The sequence below is a fragment of the Symphodus melops genome (genome assembly GCF_947650265.1).
Source record: "Symphodus melops genome assembly, chromosome: 17".
Lineage (NCBI taxonomy): Eukaryota > Metazoa > Chordata > Actinopteri > Labriformes > Labridae > Symphodus > Symphodus melops.
Genome location: NC_136707.1, coordinates 17,342,654 through 17,356,709, shown reverse-complemented (window position 1 = coordinate 17,356,709; position 14,056 = coordinate 17,342,654). Strand labels below are relative to the sequence as shown.

The following is a 14,056-nucleotide window of genomic DNA, read 5'->3' as shown; positions in this document are numbered from 1 at the left end:
ACATCATCCAGACAATTTTAGCACAGTCAAATTCCACTTACAAAACACTTCCCCTGGTTAATGAAAAGGCCTTTTTCTTGGATATGTGAGACACATCTCTTCCCACAGTCCTCAAATGTCTTTATTTACCGAGTTAAAGCTGCTCACTGCTGTGAATTGATTCAACCGTGCGTAAAAGAATTTTCTTGCAAATGAATTTCTGTTAAGTAAGAGCTTTTCTCTGTGGGTCTCCAAGGCATTAGAGACATAGTCCCTGGAACTCTGCCGGTCTCTCATCCAGCTGCAACCATTTCTTAATAGAATTAAAAAGGATTAATGGGCTCTTTAGTATGCTCAAGTTCAAGCTCCCTCGGCCCTTCGCTGCCATGAATATTTCTACATCTCCAACAGTTATGTAAATCAGTGCATGCACTAGCTGCAGACATAGGACTGCAAGTAGGCATGCTTTGGAATTTCTGTGTCAAAGCCATTAGTGTGCATGATCCCGTCGAGCTAAATGAGCTAACAATAACATCATAACCAAGAAGTTATCTACAGAGAACTGACAAAATCAAATTGTTAATTTCACATGTGCAATCACTTACAAATGACAAAATGTGTTTATGCACCCCCTCACTTCAATAAAACCCCCCAAAAAACATAATGCATACCAAAATTATCAGTGAAGCACGTGCGCACACTATCTGACCAGGACAGTTTCAGTGTGCTATCTGTTGAAGATAGCATCACTCAAGGCACTGTTTTTGTACTCAGGCACACACACTAAGAGTGAATTTACGAGTTTAAAAGAGAGACAGAATAAGAGACTCACATTAGAGTCAGGTACTCTCTGTGTACGTGTAAGAGTTTGCATCTCTAGATTTCTCCATTACAAGATCTATAGTTGCAGTAATTTATGCAATAAAAAATACGACATGTTTTCTTCGAAGAATCTTCCTGTTGCATTCGCTGCTCAGGACTATAGCTTAAAATGATACTGTGCTGTTTGTGTGACAGCACCAAGTCTCACGCTGAAGAGCATTGCTCACTGTCCTTGTAGCATAGCAAAGACATACATGAAACAGAGCATAGATCATACCCATAAGCCCTTATTTACCATGAAAGAGGTTATATCATTGTTTTTAAGAAGGAAATGAGGTGTTACAAAAGTAGAAAACAAAGAAAAAGGTCACCTGATAAGGCTTGGCGCCGAGTTGTGTTGTATAATTATTCAAGTGTCAAGCTGAATGTTTCAGGTTAAGGTGACCTGCTCCCTCTCTTTGTTGAGGTCTCTGCAGCAAATTACTTTCCTTTTTTCCTATCACAGCACCTGTGGAAAAAAGGAGCTATAAGTATGTTTAATACATGGAACAAATAGCTTAAAGCAAAGATTTAAGACTTTTGATGAGCCATTCTTCAGTAAATCAAGCTTATCTACGAGACTCTAGACAAGACACGTTGTAGATACAGATACCAAACCACTTTGTTTATATTTTGTGGTCTGAGGCATGAGCTATGTCAAGTTTGTATGTGTGTGTGTGTGTGTGTGTGTGTGTGTGTGTGTGTGTGTGTGTGTGTGTGTGTGTGTGTGTGTGTGTGTGTGTGTGTGTGTGTGTGTGTGTGTGTGTGTTTGCACACGTTTGTGAGGGTTTGTGTGTGGGTGTGTTTATGTTTTCTCCATAACTTGCAGGCTGCTTACTGGAATGTAAAAACAAGACCATGTTAATAAAAACAATAGCTGAACCCTCGAGGTGTCGGTGATGGCTGCAGAGCAGAGATGGGAGGATGATCCCAGGTTACAAAGTCATCAAGCTTAGCCCGACCCCGCAACACACATCAACGTGTAAGGTTAACGTAATAGTGACATGGCAATCCTCCCATGTTATTACAAGCCGGGGAATCATGAGAACAGCCAATTCATCACTTAAACATATTACAGTCCAGTACTCAAAGCAAACCGCATGAAGTGGGAAACATGCAGCTGACCTCAGTACTCACTCCAAAGCCCAAAGGAGATGACCTCACAGAGTATACATATCTTAGAAAAACTCATCTCTTGAATGTATTAGACATGTCTAGGAGTTATGTTCATGTGTTCAAATGTGAACATGCATACACATCCAGGTGCTTTTAGTGGAGGTCATTAAGGCCATCAATCACACTTTACCTCACACGTACCACTGTAATCCCTGATATACACAACTATACTCTTCCATAAACAATACAGACACTGTTTATAAGAGAGCAGCATTGTGTGCGTAAGTTGGATTGTACAAACAGCGTTTGAAGGTCAATAGCAAAGGATGAGAATGATAATGTCGGTCAGATTGGGAAAAGTGGTTTAATATGAACCAATTGTTTCTGCTTTCAGCAGCACGTTTCTTTCATTTGCAGCATGTCTTAGTTGCAATTTTCTCGATGTTTTCCTGTGCCTCTGAATTAAAATATTGTTTTAATTTGCTGCACATTATTCCTAATTTATCTCATATCAGCTGTTGTTAGTGCTTTCAGTTGTAGGTTTCATTTATTTATTGTCTATTGAAGTGTTGATTTCCAATAACCAGTACAAATGTATGTTAATAAGTATTACATATAAATAATCCGGTGCATTTAAATTGATGAACTATAAATTTAGTGCAGCCTTAAGATTATGTATTCATTTAGACCAACTTCTGCAGCCTCTTTGACCATTAGCTAGTTAGCTAAATCTGGTACAAAGCATTCTTATGAGACTAATGTTTCTTTTTGTATGTCCCTGATTCAAATAAACTAATAACCTAAACCAAACCATTAGTGTCTTCCAGCACTTTGTCTTGACATACGTTAGAGGCTGTTGGGCAGTGTGAATATGACAGAGAATGAATGTGAGTTTGAGCGGATACAGCACAGTATGTGTGGGACAGAGTGTTTTAGTGAGGACGTTGCTATCAGTGCCCTAGTGCTAATTAGAGTCCTCCTCAGGAACCAGCTGGAATAACACACAGAATTAAAAAAGCTGCAGTGCTGAGGTCACACTGACAACAGCGCAGAGCATCAGAGAGACAATGAAGTCGCTTGTTGGAGGCCAGGAAACTGTTAAATACAACACAGGCCTCTCTCTATGCCTCTTCCCTGGCTGTGTGTAAAATACTTTCAACTGCACTTTCATCTGGATATAGGTGTGATGATAGCTTTGAGCTAATAGTTTAATGACTATGCACACTGCAGACACCTGACAATATTCCTGTAATTCCTTGTTATGAATAAGGGGAACTAGTGACTAATTTGTGTGTGTAATGCTGATATGCTAACATAGCTTGCCTGGGAGAGTTTAGGTAATTGGTAGTTTGATGGCTGTAAGTTTACTGTTAAGTACCAGGTATCATCTCTAATAACTGATGCCCATGTTTTCTTTTCTTTGTCTTTTGTTTTAGCGCCCCTTCAAATAAAACTCCCCTGTGCTGTTGGGCAACAGGTGGACTGTAGCAACCTTTACAACACATTGTTTAACGTAATGTTAGTCTGGCATTCACAGCTGCAGGCTACCATGGTTATAAGTGTAAACTTTGAGGGGGGGAGGTTATGGTTGCCTTCATCCTGTAATTAGGTTTTTCCTTCCCCTCAGTCGTGGTGACAGATGACGGCAGAGAAAAATCCAGAGATGGAAAAACCTCCTGTTGGAAGATGAGGAATGATGGCAGTGACAGAGGGACGACCTAGAACCACACAGGTATCTAAACCTGTCTAGACACTGAACAGCTGCGCTCAGCTACAGTTAGCATACCGAGGAGAAGTCACAAGTCAGTTGGTTTGTCTCTTAAATCAAAATTAGAAATGTGTTCTACCGTGAAGGCTCAATATGAGCCTCCCAGTGCATGGTACCAGAGCGACAGAACTGGAACAGATAAATGGTAATCAGCCATTTTTAATGTGTGTTTTTTTTCATGCTAGTACATGTGCAAATGTCCACTGAGTAGAGCACACACTTGCATCTGTTTTAATGAGGATTTTAAGTTAAAGTGTAGATTACTCTCCGTGCTGCTCCGCTCTACTCTCCAATTTTTCAGGTGAGTGCCTGATCCACTCACTGATCCACAGCACAACCGAACACAAGCCTTTGTTTATTTAACAATAGAGCTCAGCCGAGTGTGAACGGCTACAGAAGGGCTGCCTTAACAAAACATGACAGTGATAGACACACTGACTTAACTGACATTTTACAGCGCTGCACAAACCACCCATTCACAAATCCCTGTCCCCTAAAACTGCATTCATGTCACTCAAAGCTTTAGGTGAGACATTCCTGGATTCTGCAGTGTTTGACTGGCAGCAGCAGAAACGTGGAAACAAAATTAACCGAATCGGTAATTTGATGTGAATTTCTTGCCTTTTTTCACACGAGTCCACTTAGTGTGCATTGCAAGCCAGTGCTTGCACATGTACTTGTTTGTGTGTCAACACAAATGGTTGCGTGTGTGAGCTGTGAGCACGCTTTGTATATTCAAGTTTGAGGCTATAGGAACAACAGAGGGCACAGTATAAAAATCTGATTGTTTCTGAGGGATTATCTTTCACAATGCAGGGCTTTATCAGAGGGCCCTGGACTGCTGTAATAAGACACGCTCACCCTGGGTTTGCCCAGCCAAAAACTGAGACTTAGGCCAGCAACAAATCAAGAGGGAGAGAGAGAGAGAAATGGAGAGAGTAAAGCGAAGGAACAGGGGGGGGGGGGGGACAATGGTGAAGGAGAGCAGAGAGCGGCAGAATGAGATGACAAGAGAGGAAAAGTGGAGGCAGAGAGAAGAGTGGGAGAGAAACAGAGTGAGGAGGAGAATAAAAAGTAGAGGCAGGCAGAAGTTGAACAAGTTTAACTGGAGGCCGTGCTTCAAACAGAGAGGTTTGTTTTCTGTCAGAGATCCCTCTCAGGAGATTTAGCTGGAAAACAGATTAATAGAGCCTGTCCAAGTTGCTCTCTACTTATTGCACAACATGTGCCTCAGCACCATGTGAATTTGAGCTGCTGTGCATCGTACTGTACAGTGTGTTGACAAGGCCGCTTGTATAATACAGACTGATAATAAGGCATTGCTGAGCTTGGATATTCCAACACCATCAACCCTTAGGCAAGGGTTGATCTGATATAAGAAAAAAAAACGCTCTGATCTTTTATGTTAGGCTCAGTGGAGGAGAGGTGTTTCTGATTGGCTTGTTTTATTTGCTTCTTTTTATAAGACTTTCTCAGCAGGATCAGGTTGCCGTGCCCAGGCTAACCAAGCTATGCAAGAGGGAGCTGTCGTTTTTCAATGAGGGCGAGCGTTGGCCACTATTGAAGGGGCTTTAAAATGTGTGTGGGAGGAGAAGATGGGGTGGGGGGTGCACATGATATTCTGTGGGGCCAACACTGGAGAACACACTCACACTCGATTGCTCACTGTTGTAAGATATTCCGTTTTTTTGTTTGTAAGTGCAGCAATGTAATGACAAAGTGGGATTTCATAATATGTTTGACAGAATGTGATTAATGTGCATGTATTTCTCTGTATGTGAGTAGGTATGTAGTACGTAAGTGTGTTGGCAGTCTGGGAACCCGTAGATGAACACCAGACACGTCTTGGAGCTCCAGCCAACTTTTTTTTTTTTTTTTTTTTTGGGGGGGGGGGGCTTCAATGTTACAGGCAGTCAGCGTTAGACTTCCTTTCAGTGTCCTGTCTTTGTTTACAGTCCGACAACTTGAGAAAAGAGAATGTAGCTGGATTTGAGAGGCGACGTCCAAAAGTGGATCATCACTTGCACGCATAAATTAGTTTATAAGAGTTTAATAACAATGGCAGCTGGTGGGATTTACAGTTGTATGACGCCTGATGGAGTCTTCCTCTTTTGCTCACTCATACAACAAACTAAAACCAGAACAATTTCCATTATCTACAGATCTCCATGACAAGAATAATGCTGTGCGGTCGAAGCATACAAAACTGTGTGTAAATGTCTCATTAGCCATTCTAAAAACTCACTGCTCAGTTTTTGCCCTCTGAATGCGTAATTATCTCGGCTACCATTTTACTTGAAAGTTTCCCTGGTGATTTTATGCTTCTCATTGACACGGATCAATCACGTCTCAGGGTTTGGATTCAGGAATAATGCGATGAAAACACCTGTAAAAAGGCGAAGAAATATGTCTACAAATCTACGATACTCACTGTCAGAGTGTGAACATGAGACTGTTTTCATAATAGGAGTCAATACTGCTCTGTCTATGCTGTTTTTGTTGAGGTCGGCTTTCTACTGGGTATATTTTGAAACCGATGTGGAGCAAAGCAAACTGAAGCCAAGCAGGCTAGAGAAGAGCCAGCACTATTCTTTTTGAGCTACTCAGGATTCTCAGAGTGTTGCTTCGACTCTACAACTCACACACCCTGAATGGTGCACCCACTTTTTGTTTGAAACTTGGGTTTATAAAAGTGAACTGTACACCACACTGAATGGGGTTTGTTTTGCTCTCTTTGGTTCTGAACCCAAAAAAAAAAAAAAATCTCCATCCTAGCGCTTATATTTCTACCATTAAACTTTCTTCAACTACATGGAGAAAAAGAAAGGACTTGGGAGGGTGTTAGTAAAAATGGAAGAGAGCTGTTTATCTTTTATTTCCTCTCTAATAAAGAGGCTTAGAATGAAGGGGATGAAACGGACGAGGAGAGGACAGAAAACAGATCAATTCGGAATTATTTACCCTAAAAGTCCTGTTTAGATTCTTTGGAATTTACTCTGGAGCAGTGGACGCAGTGTTTGTGGGAGTGTGCTCTCTGGGACAGTGTTCATATCTTTGTGTGTGTGTGTGTGTGTGTGTGTGTGTGTGTGTGTGTGTGTGTGTGTTTTCATCCAGTCCTGCGTCATCACTGCTCTGTTTATGCAGGGGCTCTGTGGAAATGAAGAGGGATGTTAGGATATCTCAGCCACCCACTGTCACTTGATATCTATGGAGAATGGATCAGATGATTGGACAAGTCCACTTCCCCGCAGCTCTGTCACTAGGGGACCTGAGCAGAGTGCATTTACTGCCTGTTGCGATGCTGTCATCTGTACTCCAGAGGGGTCTTGTCAAGGAGCAATGAAGTAATCAAGAATGATGCAACATTTAAGTGGCTAGCTCAACCAAATTGGCTAATAAGTAAATCTTATTTGCCTCTGTGTCACTCTATCCAATCCCACATCTCAGCCAATGAGATAATAATGTTAAGAAGGAAATGTGAGAGTGTGTTTTGGAGGCAGTGTTTTTTTTTGTGTTTTTTTTTGCTCGATCCAGCTGGTGGACTATTACCATGTAAGAGAGAGAGCGAGAGTGGAGGGCAAAGGAGAGCCAGCGAGGGACGGAGAGATGCAGGAGGGGTTGGTGCACAGACTTGAAGAGATAGAGAGGGGCCCGTATTGAGTGACACAGACTCTGCTCTGTGTTTTCTCGATGGACCAGAGAAGATGCAGTGTAAATGAAGCGTGCTGCACCAGGGCGGCTTCTGCTTTATTCGTGTACTCTGTGTGTGTGTGTGTGTGTGTGTGTGTGTGGGAAATGACAGAGGCCTCTTTGAGTATACTCGGAGGCCTCTGTTGTCCCTCTGCTCTCTCATGGTTTGAATATGTCGGGATCACTGCCGTCCTCAAACGGGATGAAAACTAACTCTTCCACCTGCGGGGTAGAAAAATCCTGCCACAGCGACAGAATCCATGCTGGGCTTCAGGATGTGTTCGTCTTTTGACACACCTGTTTTCCTGTCTGTTAAAGAGAAAATGCTAGAGCCGCAACATATTGATACAGACTGCCTTTCCTCTGTTTTCTTGTGAATAAGTATGACCAAGTAAACCCTGTGGGCTTCTGTGTCTCATGGCAGCCTGTTGGGTGTGTGTCTGATATGTAGGATGACAGCTCCCCATAGTGACTGAATTCACAAGTACACTTTCTTCGACAGTAGTTCAGTCTTCACATTAAAGGAGTAATCACTTTTACTTCCTCTTCCTTACTTCAGCGTACGACTGCACGTCTCTGTCCGTCTCTCCTTTTAGTCGACGAAATGAAGCTTAAAATATTTACCTTACTTATCCTGATGATGTTATTCGGTCTTGTAAGAAACGCAGGTAAGAGCTGGCAGTGTTTATAACACATATTTATCACTTTTTTGAGAGTTATTTAATACTTTCACTATCTCGACACTTCTGGTGTGTGTGTGTGTGTGTGTGTGTGTATAGTTGTTTGTCTTTGATACACAATACTAATCTGTTGTCACAGATGTATCTACAATAAACAAATCCTGCGAAGAGATAAAGTCTGCTGATGGTTTCAGTTACCCACATGAGTGTCGAGGTGCAACGACAATATTTGTGAGCCGAAACCAGGTAGGCCCTTTTTTCAAGCTCTGTCGCAGTCAGAATTGTGTATTAGGAAATGATTTCAACAACACATGTAGCACTGATTTAATGTGTGCTGTAGAAAAACAAAGCAATGATCTTTGTTCTAATTCTTGTTTTTACCCTGACAGAAAAACATTGCTCGGTATATGTCTCGAAAAAAAGAATATTTGGATCCGATGATGAAACTGGACAACACTTCATTCTTCACCAAGGAGTGCACGGATTTGCAAATACATTGCATATTCTCTGATGTAAGTCCCCCATTTGTGATCACTCTCAACACTCATAAACTGGAAAACAAAACTAAGTTGACTTGTTTTTATAGTTTATTGTCAATAGTGTTCTCTACTCTCTGACAGTAAAGACTTTTTTCATTCTCAGGGACAGCATGTCACTGGTGAAAAGTGGTTGACTTTTAACATAAGTGGTAAGCTGATGGCATTTAAACAACTGAATTTTAAATGTTAATTTGACATTGCTGATTATTGATGTATAAGCATAAACATTAGATGCAAATAACCCCCTTTTACCTTTAACAGGGAACCTGACTCCTGTTGTCAAAGATTTACAAGAGACAAAGAAGACTCCTCCTGGAGGCCCCATTAGTAAGTGGCGTACTGTGGTTTTTTAAAATAACACTGTGATGTTATAATAGGAGCTTAAACATGTTTCTATTAGCATTAACTAAGTGAATTTACTGTACGCGACTTGATTGAATATCTGGCACTAACATGTTTAATGTTGTCTGTAGTTGGTGGATCAGTTGCTGGGATTGTGCTCCTCTCTGTGATCGTGTGGCTTTGTTGGTCCCTCGGCATAAAAAAGTGTGTTCAAATACATTTTCTCAGACATTTACCTGCCACTTCCCTTTAAGCTTCCTTTGCTTCAGAAATTCACTGATTGTTTGTCAGATTTGCAGGAAGTAACACTGTTCCTCTGTTAGGCTTCTCAAAGGGGGTTTCCAGTAAGGGCGAGCCCTGGGCTGCTGGCCAGTCTAGCTGGTTACATAAGTTTCACCTAGCACTGTTTTAGTTCAAATGTACTTCTGCCATTACGTCTCCAGACCATCTATAGAGGGACAGGCTGATCAGTTGTAAATCAAAAATGCCTGTTTAAAGTGCAAAAACCGCTTGCAGATATGTATTCTATTGCTGAGTAGCTCTGTTGTTTTATTGAAAACATTATTATTTCTTTCTCTATTAAGGACCCTGTTGAGTCTGTTTCACAAGATTTTCCCTCAAAGAAACCAGGAAGCAACAGCTCAGGCAAAAACTGATTCTGATTTGAATGGCAACCACAGCGCTGTAATCGAGTAAGCAAACATTCATATGAGCACAGATCAGTACAGTTGAATACATGCTCATCTTTTATTCTCCTTGTCATTTTAGGATGAATGAAATACAGCCTGACATTGGTCAACCTGCAACTGATGAGAATGAGAGAAATAGCAGACTTGAGAGCGTGCAAGCTCAAAGGTTTGGCTTCAACGTTAACACACCAAACTTCTGTTAACCTGTTTGTGAAAATCATTAAAGCTTCTTTTTTTATGTTTGGACTGTAATCTGATAAAAGCAACATTTGTATCCATAGTGTTGATTGTCAAGCTGATGAAGACACTCCTCAAGCTCTTAGTCTGGACAACATCTACAGCACTGGAACCCAGCCGTCCAAAGAGTAAGAGAACGGATAACTTTAGCTTGTGCCTATTCACTTTTTTTCCCCTTGAAGAGATAGAGATAGAAACTCTATATTTTTCTTCCAGTGGAGGCGCAGATGTCCCTGATAGAGCCTGTAATCCACGACCCATGCATAGGTGAGCTTTTTGGCATTGAATATTCTCATGATTTTTCGTTGTGTAAATCAATGCATCTATGATCATTTAACAACAATTACTGTGCATACTGTATGTTTGTCTCAGGGACCTGAGAGATGACCCAGGAGGAGTGACTGACAGAAAAATGGAAGACATTGTTGCGTAAGTCTGAAGTCAGATCTTTAGAATTATTAACTTTTGCATGTAGGTTGTTTCTTTTCTCCACATACTCAAACGAGACGACTTATATAGTCTTGAGAGATTTTATGTTCTCCTAAAGATCAACAATCTAGCCCCTGAACCCTTTTCAGATACGTACAAAGACAGGATAGTAACAACATAACTAGAAACATGGTGTATGGAAACTCTAGAAGTGCTTACTTTTTAGATGTATGGTGCTTGTAATAAAAAGTTCTATGAAGATGAAAATATATAATCCATTTACCACGTGTTTACAATAGGTTCTCATAAGAACCCTAATTTGAAATCCTGTTATTAGTTTCAAAGGTGAAAAAGGAGATAGTTACAAGCACATGACGTTGGTGCAGGGTAGTGTAAAAAAACAGCAGACTGAGAAGAAGATTATATGCCCCACTCACTTGAAGCACTGCAACAAAAATGAGTCACAATCACCAGCAGATGTCTTCTTCAGTCACTCACTGTTAATACTGTTAACATAAAAATACACTCAAATAATATAACCTTTGAAAAAAGAGCAGCAAAAAAAAAAAAAAAACAGAAATGTTTCTACGATAATTGTGTCAGTTCATGTTGTGGTAGTCCACTGAATTGTCATCAAGTACTCACCCTGGATTTTAAAAGCCCCCCCTGCTGGATACTAATGGCCGTTAATTCTTCTTCTGCAGGATCAGGGACATGCAGAACGGGCGGCCTCTCGTTGATCGTGGTCGTGGAAAAAATGAGAATGAAAGTGCGCCACTGCTGCCCATTCAGGGGTGAGACGACCACTCTGCTCTCATGGCAGCCCTTTTCAGTTTGCAGTCTTCTTTACACCTTGTAATATTTTGCTGATGTTGGGACAGCTGCCAAGAATCACTTCTTTCTTTTTTTTTAACTGCTCTGCCCTCCAAATATCTGAAGGGCTGAAAAGTCAGAGTTTCAGAATTCACCTGAGGTCTTTTCAGAAAGTGAACATAAACAACCTCAGCTACATCTGTGCAGAAATTCATGTCTTTATGCTGTGCTGTGTCTGTCTCCAGAGGTTCCATCCAACACTCTAACATGACAGGTGAAGTTGCAGCTCTGGTGGACAAGAGCTGCTACGACCCCGACCAGCTCAGCAAGTGCTCTCCTGCACCGGTAAGTGGAAAGATGTCTGGTTATCGTTTTTCTCATGAAAAGCCCAATCTGATGAGGTTTTTGTTAAAATCAGCAATTGTTTTGTTTGTTGCAGGACGATGATGTGAAGTCAGGATCCATGAGGAAGTGTGGTGATCATAAGTACTGATTTATAATAATAATAATAATAATAATAATAATAATAATAACGAACACATGCAGTATAAATACAATGTTCTCACAGTTGGGGTATGTGGTATTTTACTGACAGTCCTTTGGGATATTTAACAGTAACTATATTGACCACAAGCTTTTTTAACCTTACAAGCATACATTTTTCAAGACCCTTTATCCGTGACTTTATGATTACAACATCTTGAAATCATTACGATAACCCTGGTGGAAACTGGTGGTGTCTTTGTATTGTGTCCAGAATATTCACTGATACATGACGAGTCACACAGGCTGTCTGTTGACTGTGATCAACACAGTGAATATGATTTATTATATTTGGCCAAACTTTTTCATTACCTGGAAAAAACAAACAAGTGTATGGGATGTTTGTCATTGAGATTGTAAAGAGCACAGCTCTACCAAAGGATGGGTGAACCAGTCAGGAAAGGTACCACATACACAACTGTGAGGCTTAATATTACTATTATGTATAATGAATGTTTGGTTAGAAAATCAAATGTTCAATCTTCTATAACCTGTATTATAACCTGTTATAAATAAATATAAATATATACACCTAGTATAATAGGTGCGGCAATGGGTCAATGTTAGGTCGGGGTTTGTTCCCCAACCACATGTCGATGTGTCCCGCTGCGTCGTCAGTGGCATGTCTATCTGTTTGAATTGATTAGTTCAATTAACATAGCTGCCTATTCCATCTCTGTGTGACATGCTGTGTAAAAATCTTAATACAAGCTCAAGACCATTTACCAATATATGCATTTAAATGGATCACAAAATGTCATGCATTTTTGTTTTTATTGATTTAAACCTGTATTTGTACCTTTATGTTATCCTGATCATAATAGTAAGTGTGCCTTTACTCTTTTATTTCCTGCTTAATCTAGCAACATGTTTATTCTTATCTCTTGATTCGTACTTTTATGTAACCCAGATGATATCCTCGGTTAAAGAAATTGTTTTTTTAGTTTTAAGTGTTGAATTGCATTTACTTTTAGATTGACACATTTACTGATAATCATATTTGTTTTAGATTTTTACTGCTGAAATATTTACATGGAGTTGAAAATAAATTGTTCATTCCACCCTGGATCTTACTCCCTGGATTTTTTTTAACCTTAAATTGTGAAGGCATCACTCTGGCTGCAGATCCACCAGGGGGCAGTAAATACACACGAGTCTCACATCACCAAGGAAAAGGGCAACATAATGCCCGCATTCTACTGGAGTCGAGTGATGCAAACCTTATTGATGTTTATTGATGGTCTTGATTGCAATAATTTCAAATCAAATGTTAATATAACGGACACGTAACATGCACATTCTATTTACATCTATTTATATTATAGACCACTGTGGGTAAGATGCAACAATGTATCTTTAATAAATTACAGCCAACATCATAGTAATGTTGATGGACTTTGTGTTATTCTTTTATACAATCAGTGTCTGTGACTGTGTTGATCCCTTTAATACATTGCTCTGATTTATTAATCAACTAATCAAAGGCACTTCTGCTGCTAATTTTAGAGCTGTAAATCTATGTTACATTACTTAAAAGATTTAGGTCCCCCGAGTATTGCTATCTATGTAATTACAATTACACAAAAACACAGTGATTTAGACAGGATTTCATACACCTCTTGGGATTTGTTGAGGATTGCTGTGATTCTATTTTTGCTTCCTTCAATGTGCAATGACCTTGAGAAAACCCCCCTCGGTTTACCTCTCTGATGGACTGAGTACCAGGAAGAGAGTGTATCAGGGGTCAGAGGCCTTGTTGCTCATGTTGGTATGACAGTGTGTGAAAGTGTGACTGAACCAGCGGTGAAAAGGGGGTGATTGAATGGTCAAGGCCTCAGAGCTCCCCCTCACAGGGAGTTTCACTGAGGGGACATGAGCGAGGCGGGGACTGCATGGGCAGATGGGTGGATGGGTAGGGGGTGAGTCATCACGTGTCATAATACAGGCACAGTGTACTGCATGACATGGAAAAAAAAAACAGGTACACGAGAGAAGCTGTAATTACGGAGGAATCCTCTATGCTCTGATGCACATAATAACTAGCTCTCAGCTAATTAGTAACCAATAACACTCGGCTGTGAACAGTATTATGAGCAGCCGAGGAGACAAAAGTCAGCAGGAGATGAACACTGATCACACTACATCAGGGATAAGATGGCTTAAGGGAAGCTAGCTGGGCTGCACTTGTGTGTCATCCCTAACTGATCTCCGGTGTATCACAATGTTTTCGGCAACTCCCGAGTATAGAGGTCGCCTACTGCTGTGTGATGTTCAGGCTTAACAGGCAGCTGCAAGCAAACAGTGCTGCATTGAAAAGTCAGTAAGCTGTATTCACACAGCAGTTTTAAAGCGATTACATCGGGGATCACA

At 40.6% G+C, this 14,056-nt stretch overlaps 1 protein-coding gene and 1 long non-coding RNA gene across 2 annotated transcripts; both read left to right on the top strand.

Annotated features, from left to right (window-relative positions):
• The first annotated feature begins 7,980 nt into the window (after nucleotides 1-7,980).
• Nucleotides 7,981-8,607, top strand: LOC306837789. Its single transcript, XR_013780994.1, has 3 exons — nucleotides 7,981-8,082; nucleotides 8,234-8,340; nucleotides 8,484-8,607. It is a non-coding gene; the product is annotated as an uncharacterized lncRNA (long non-coding RNA).
• Nucleotides 8,608-8,747: 140 nt separating this feature from the next.
• Nucleotides 8,748-12,752, top strand: LOC306837786 (uncharacterized protein). The gene is made up of 11 exons (XM_079365587.1): nucleotides 8,748-8,782; nucleotides 8,895-8,960; nucleotides 9,107-9,179; nucleotides 9,560-9,667; nucleotides 9,744-9,830; nucleotides 9,946-10,029; nucleotides 10,118-10,168; nucleotides 10,274-10,330; nucleotides 11,035-11,124; nucleotides 11,389-11,488; nucleotides 11,583-12,752. The coding sequence occupies exons 5-11, from the start codon at nucleotides 9,745-9,747 to the stop codon at nucleotides 11,634-11,636; spliced, it is 522 nt and encodes a 173-aa protein (XP_079221713.1). The 5' UTR covers nucleotides 8,748-8,782; nucleotides 8,895-8,960; nucleotides 9,107-9,179; nucleotides 9,560-9,667; nucleotide 9,744; the 3' UTR covers nucleotides 11,637-12,752.
• Nucleotides 12,753-14,056: the final 1,304 nt, after the last annotated feature.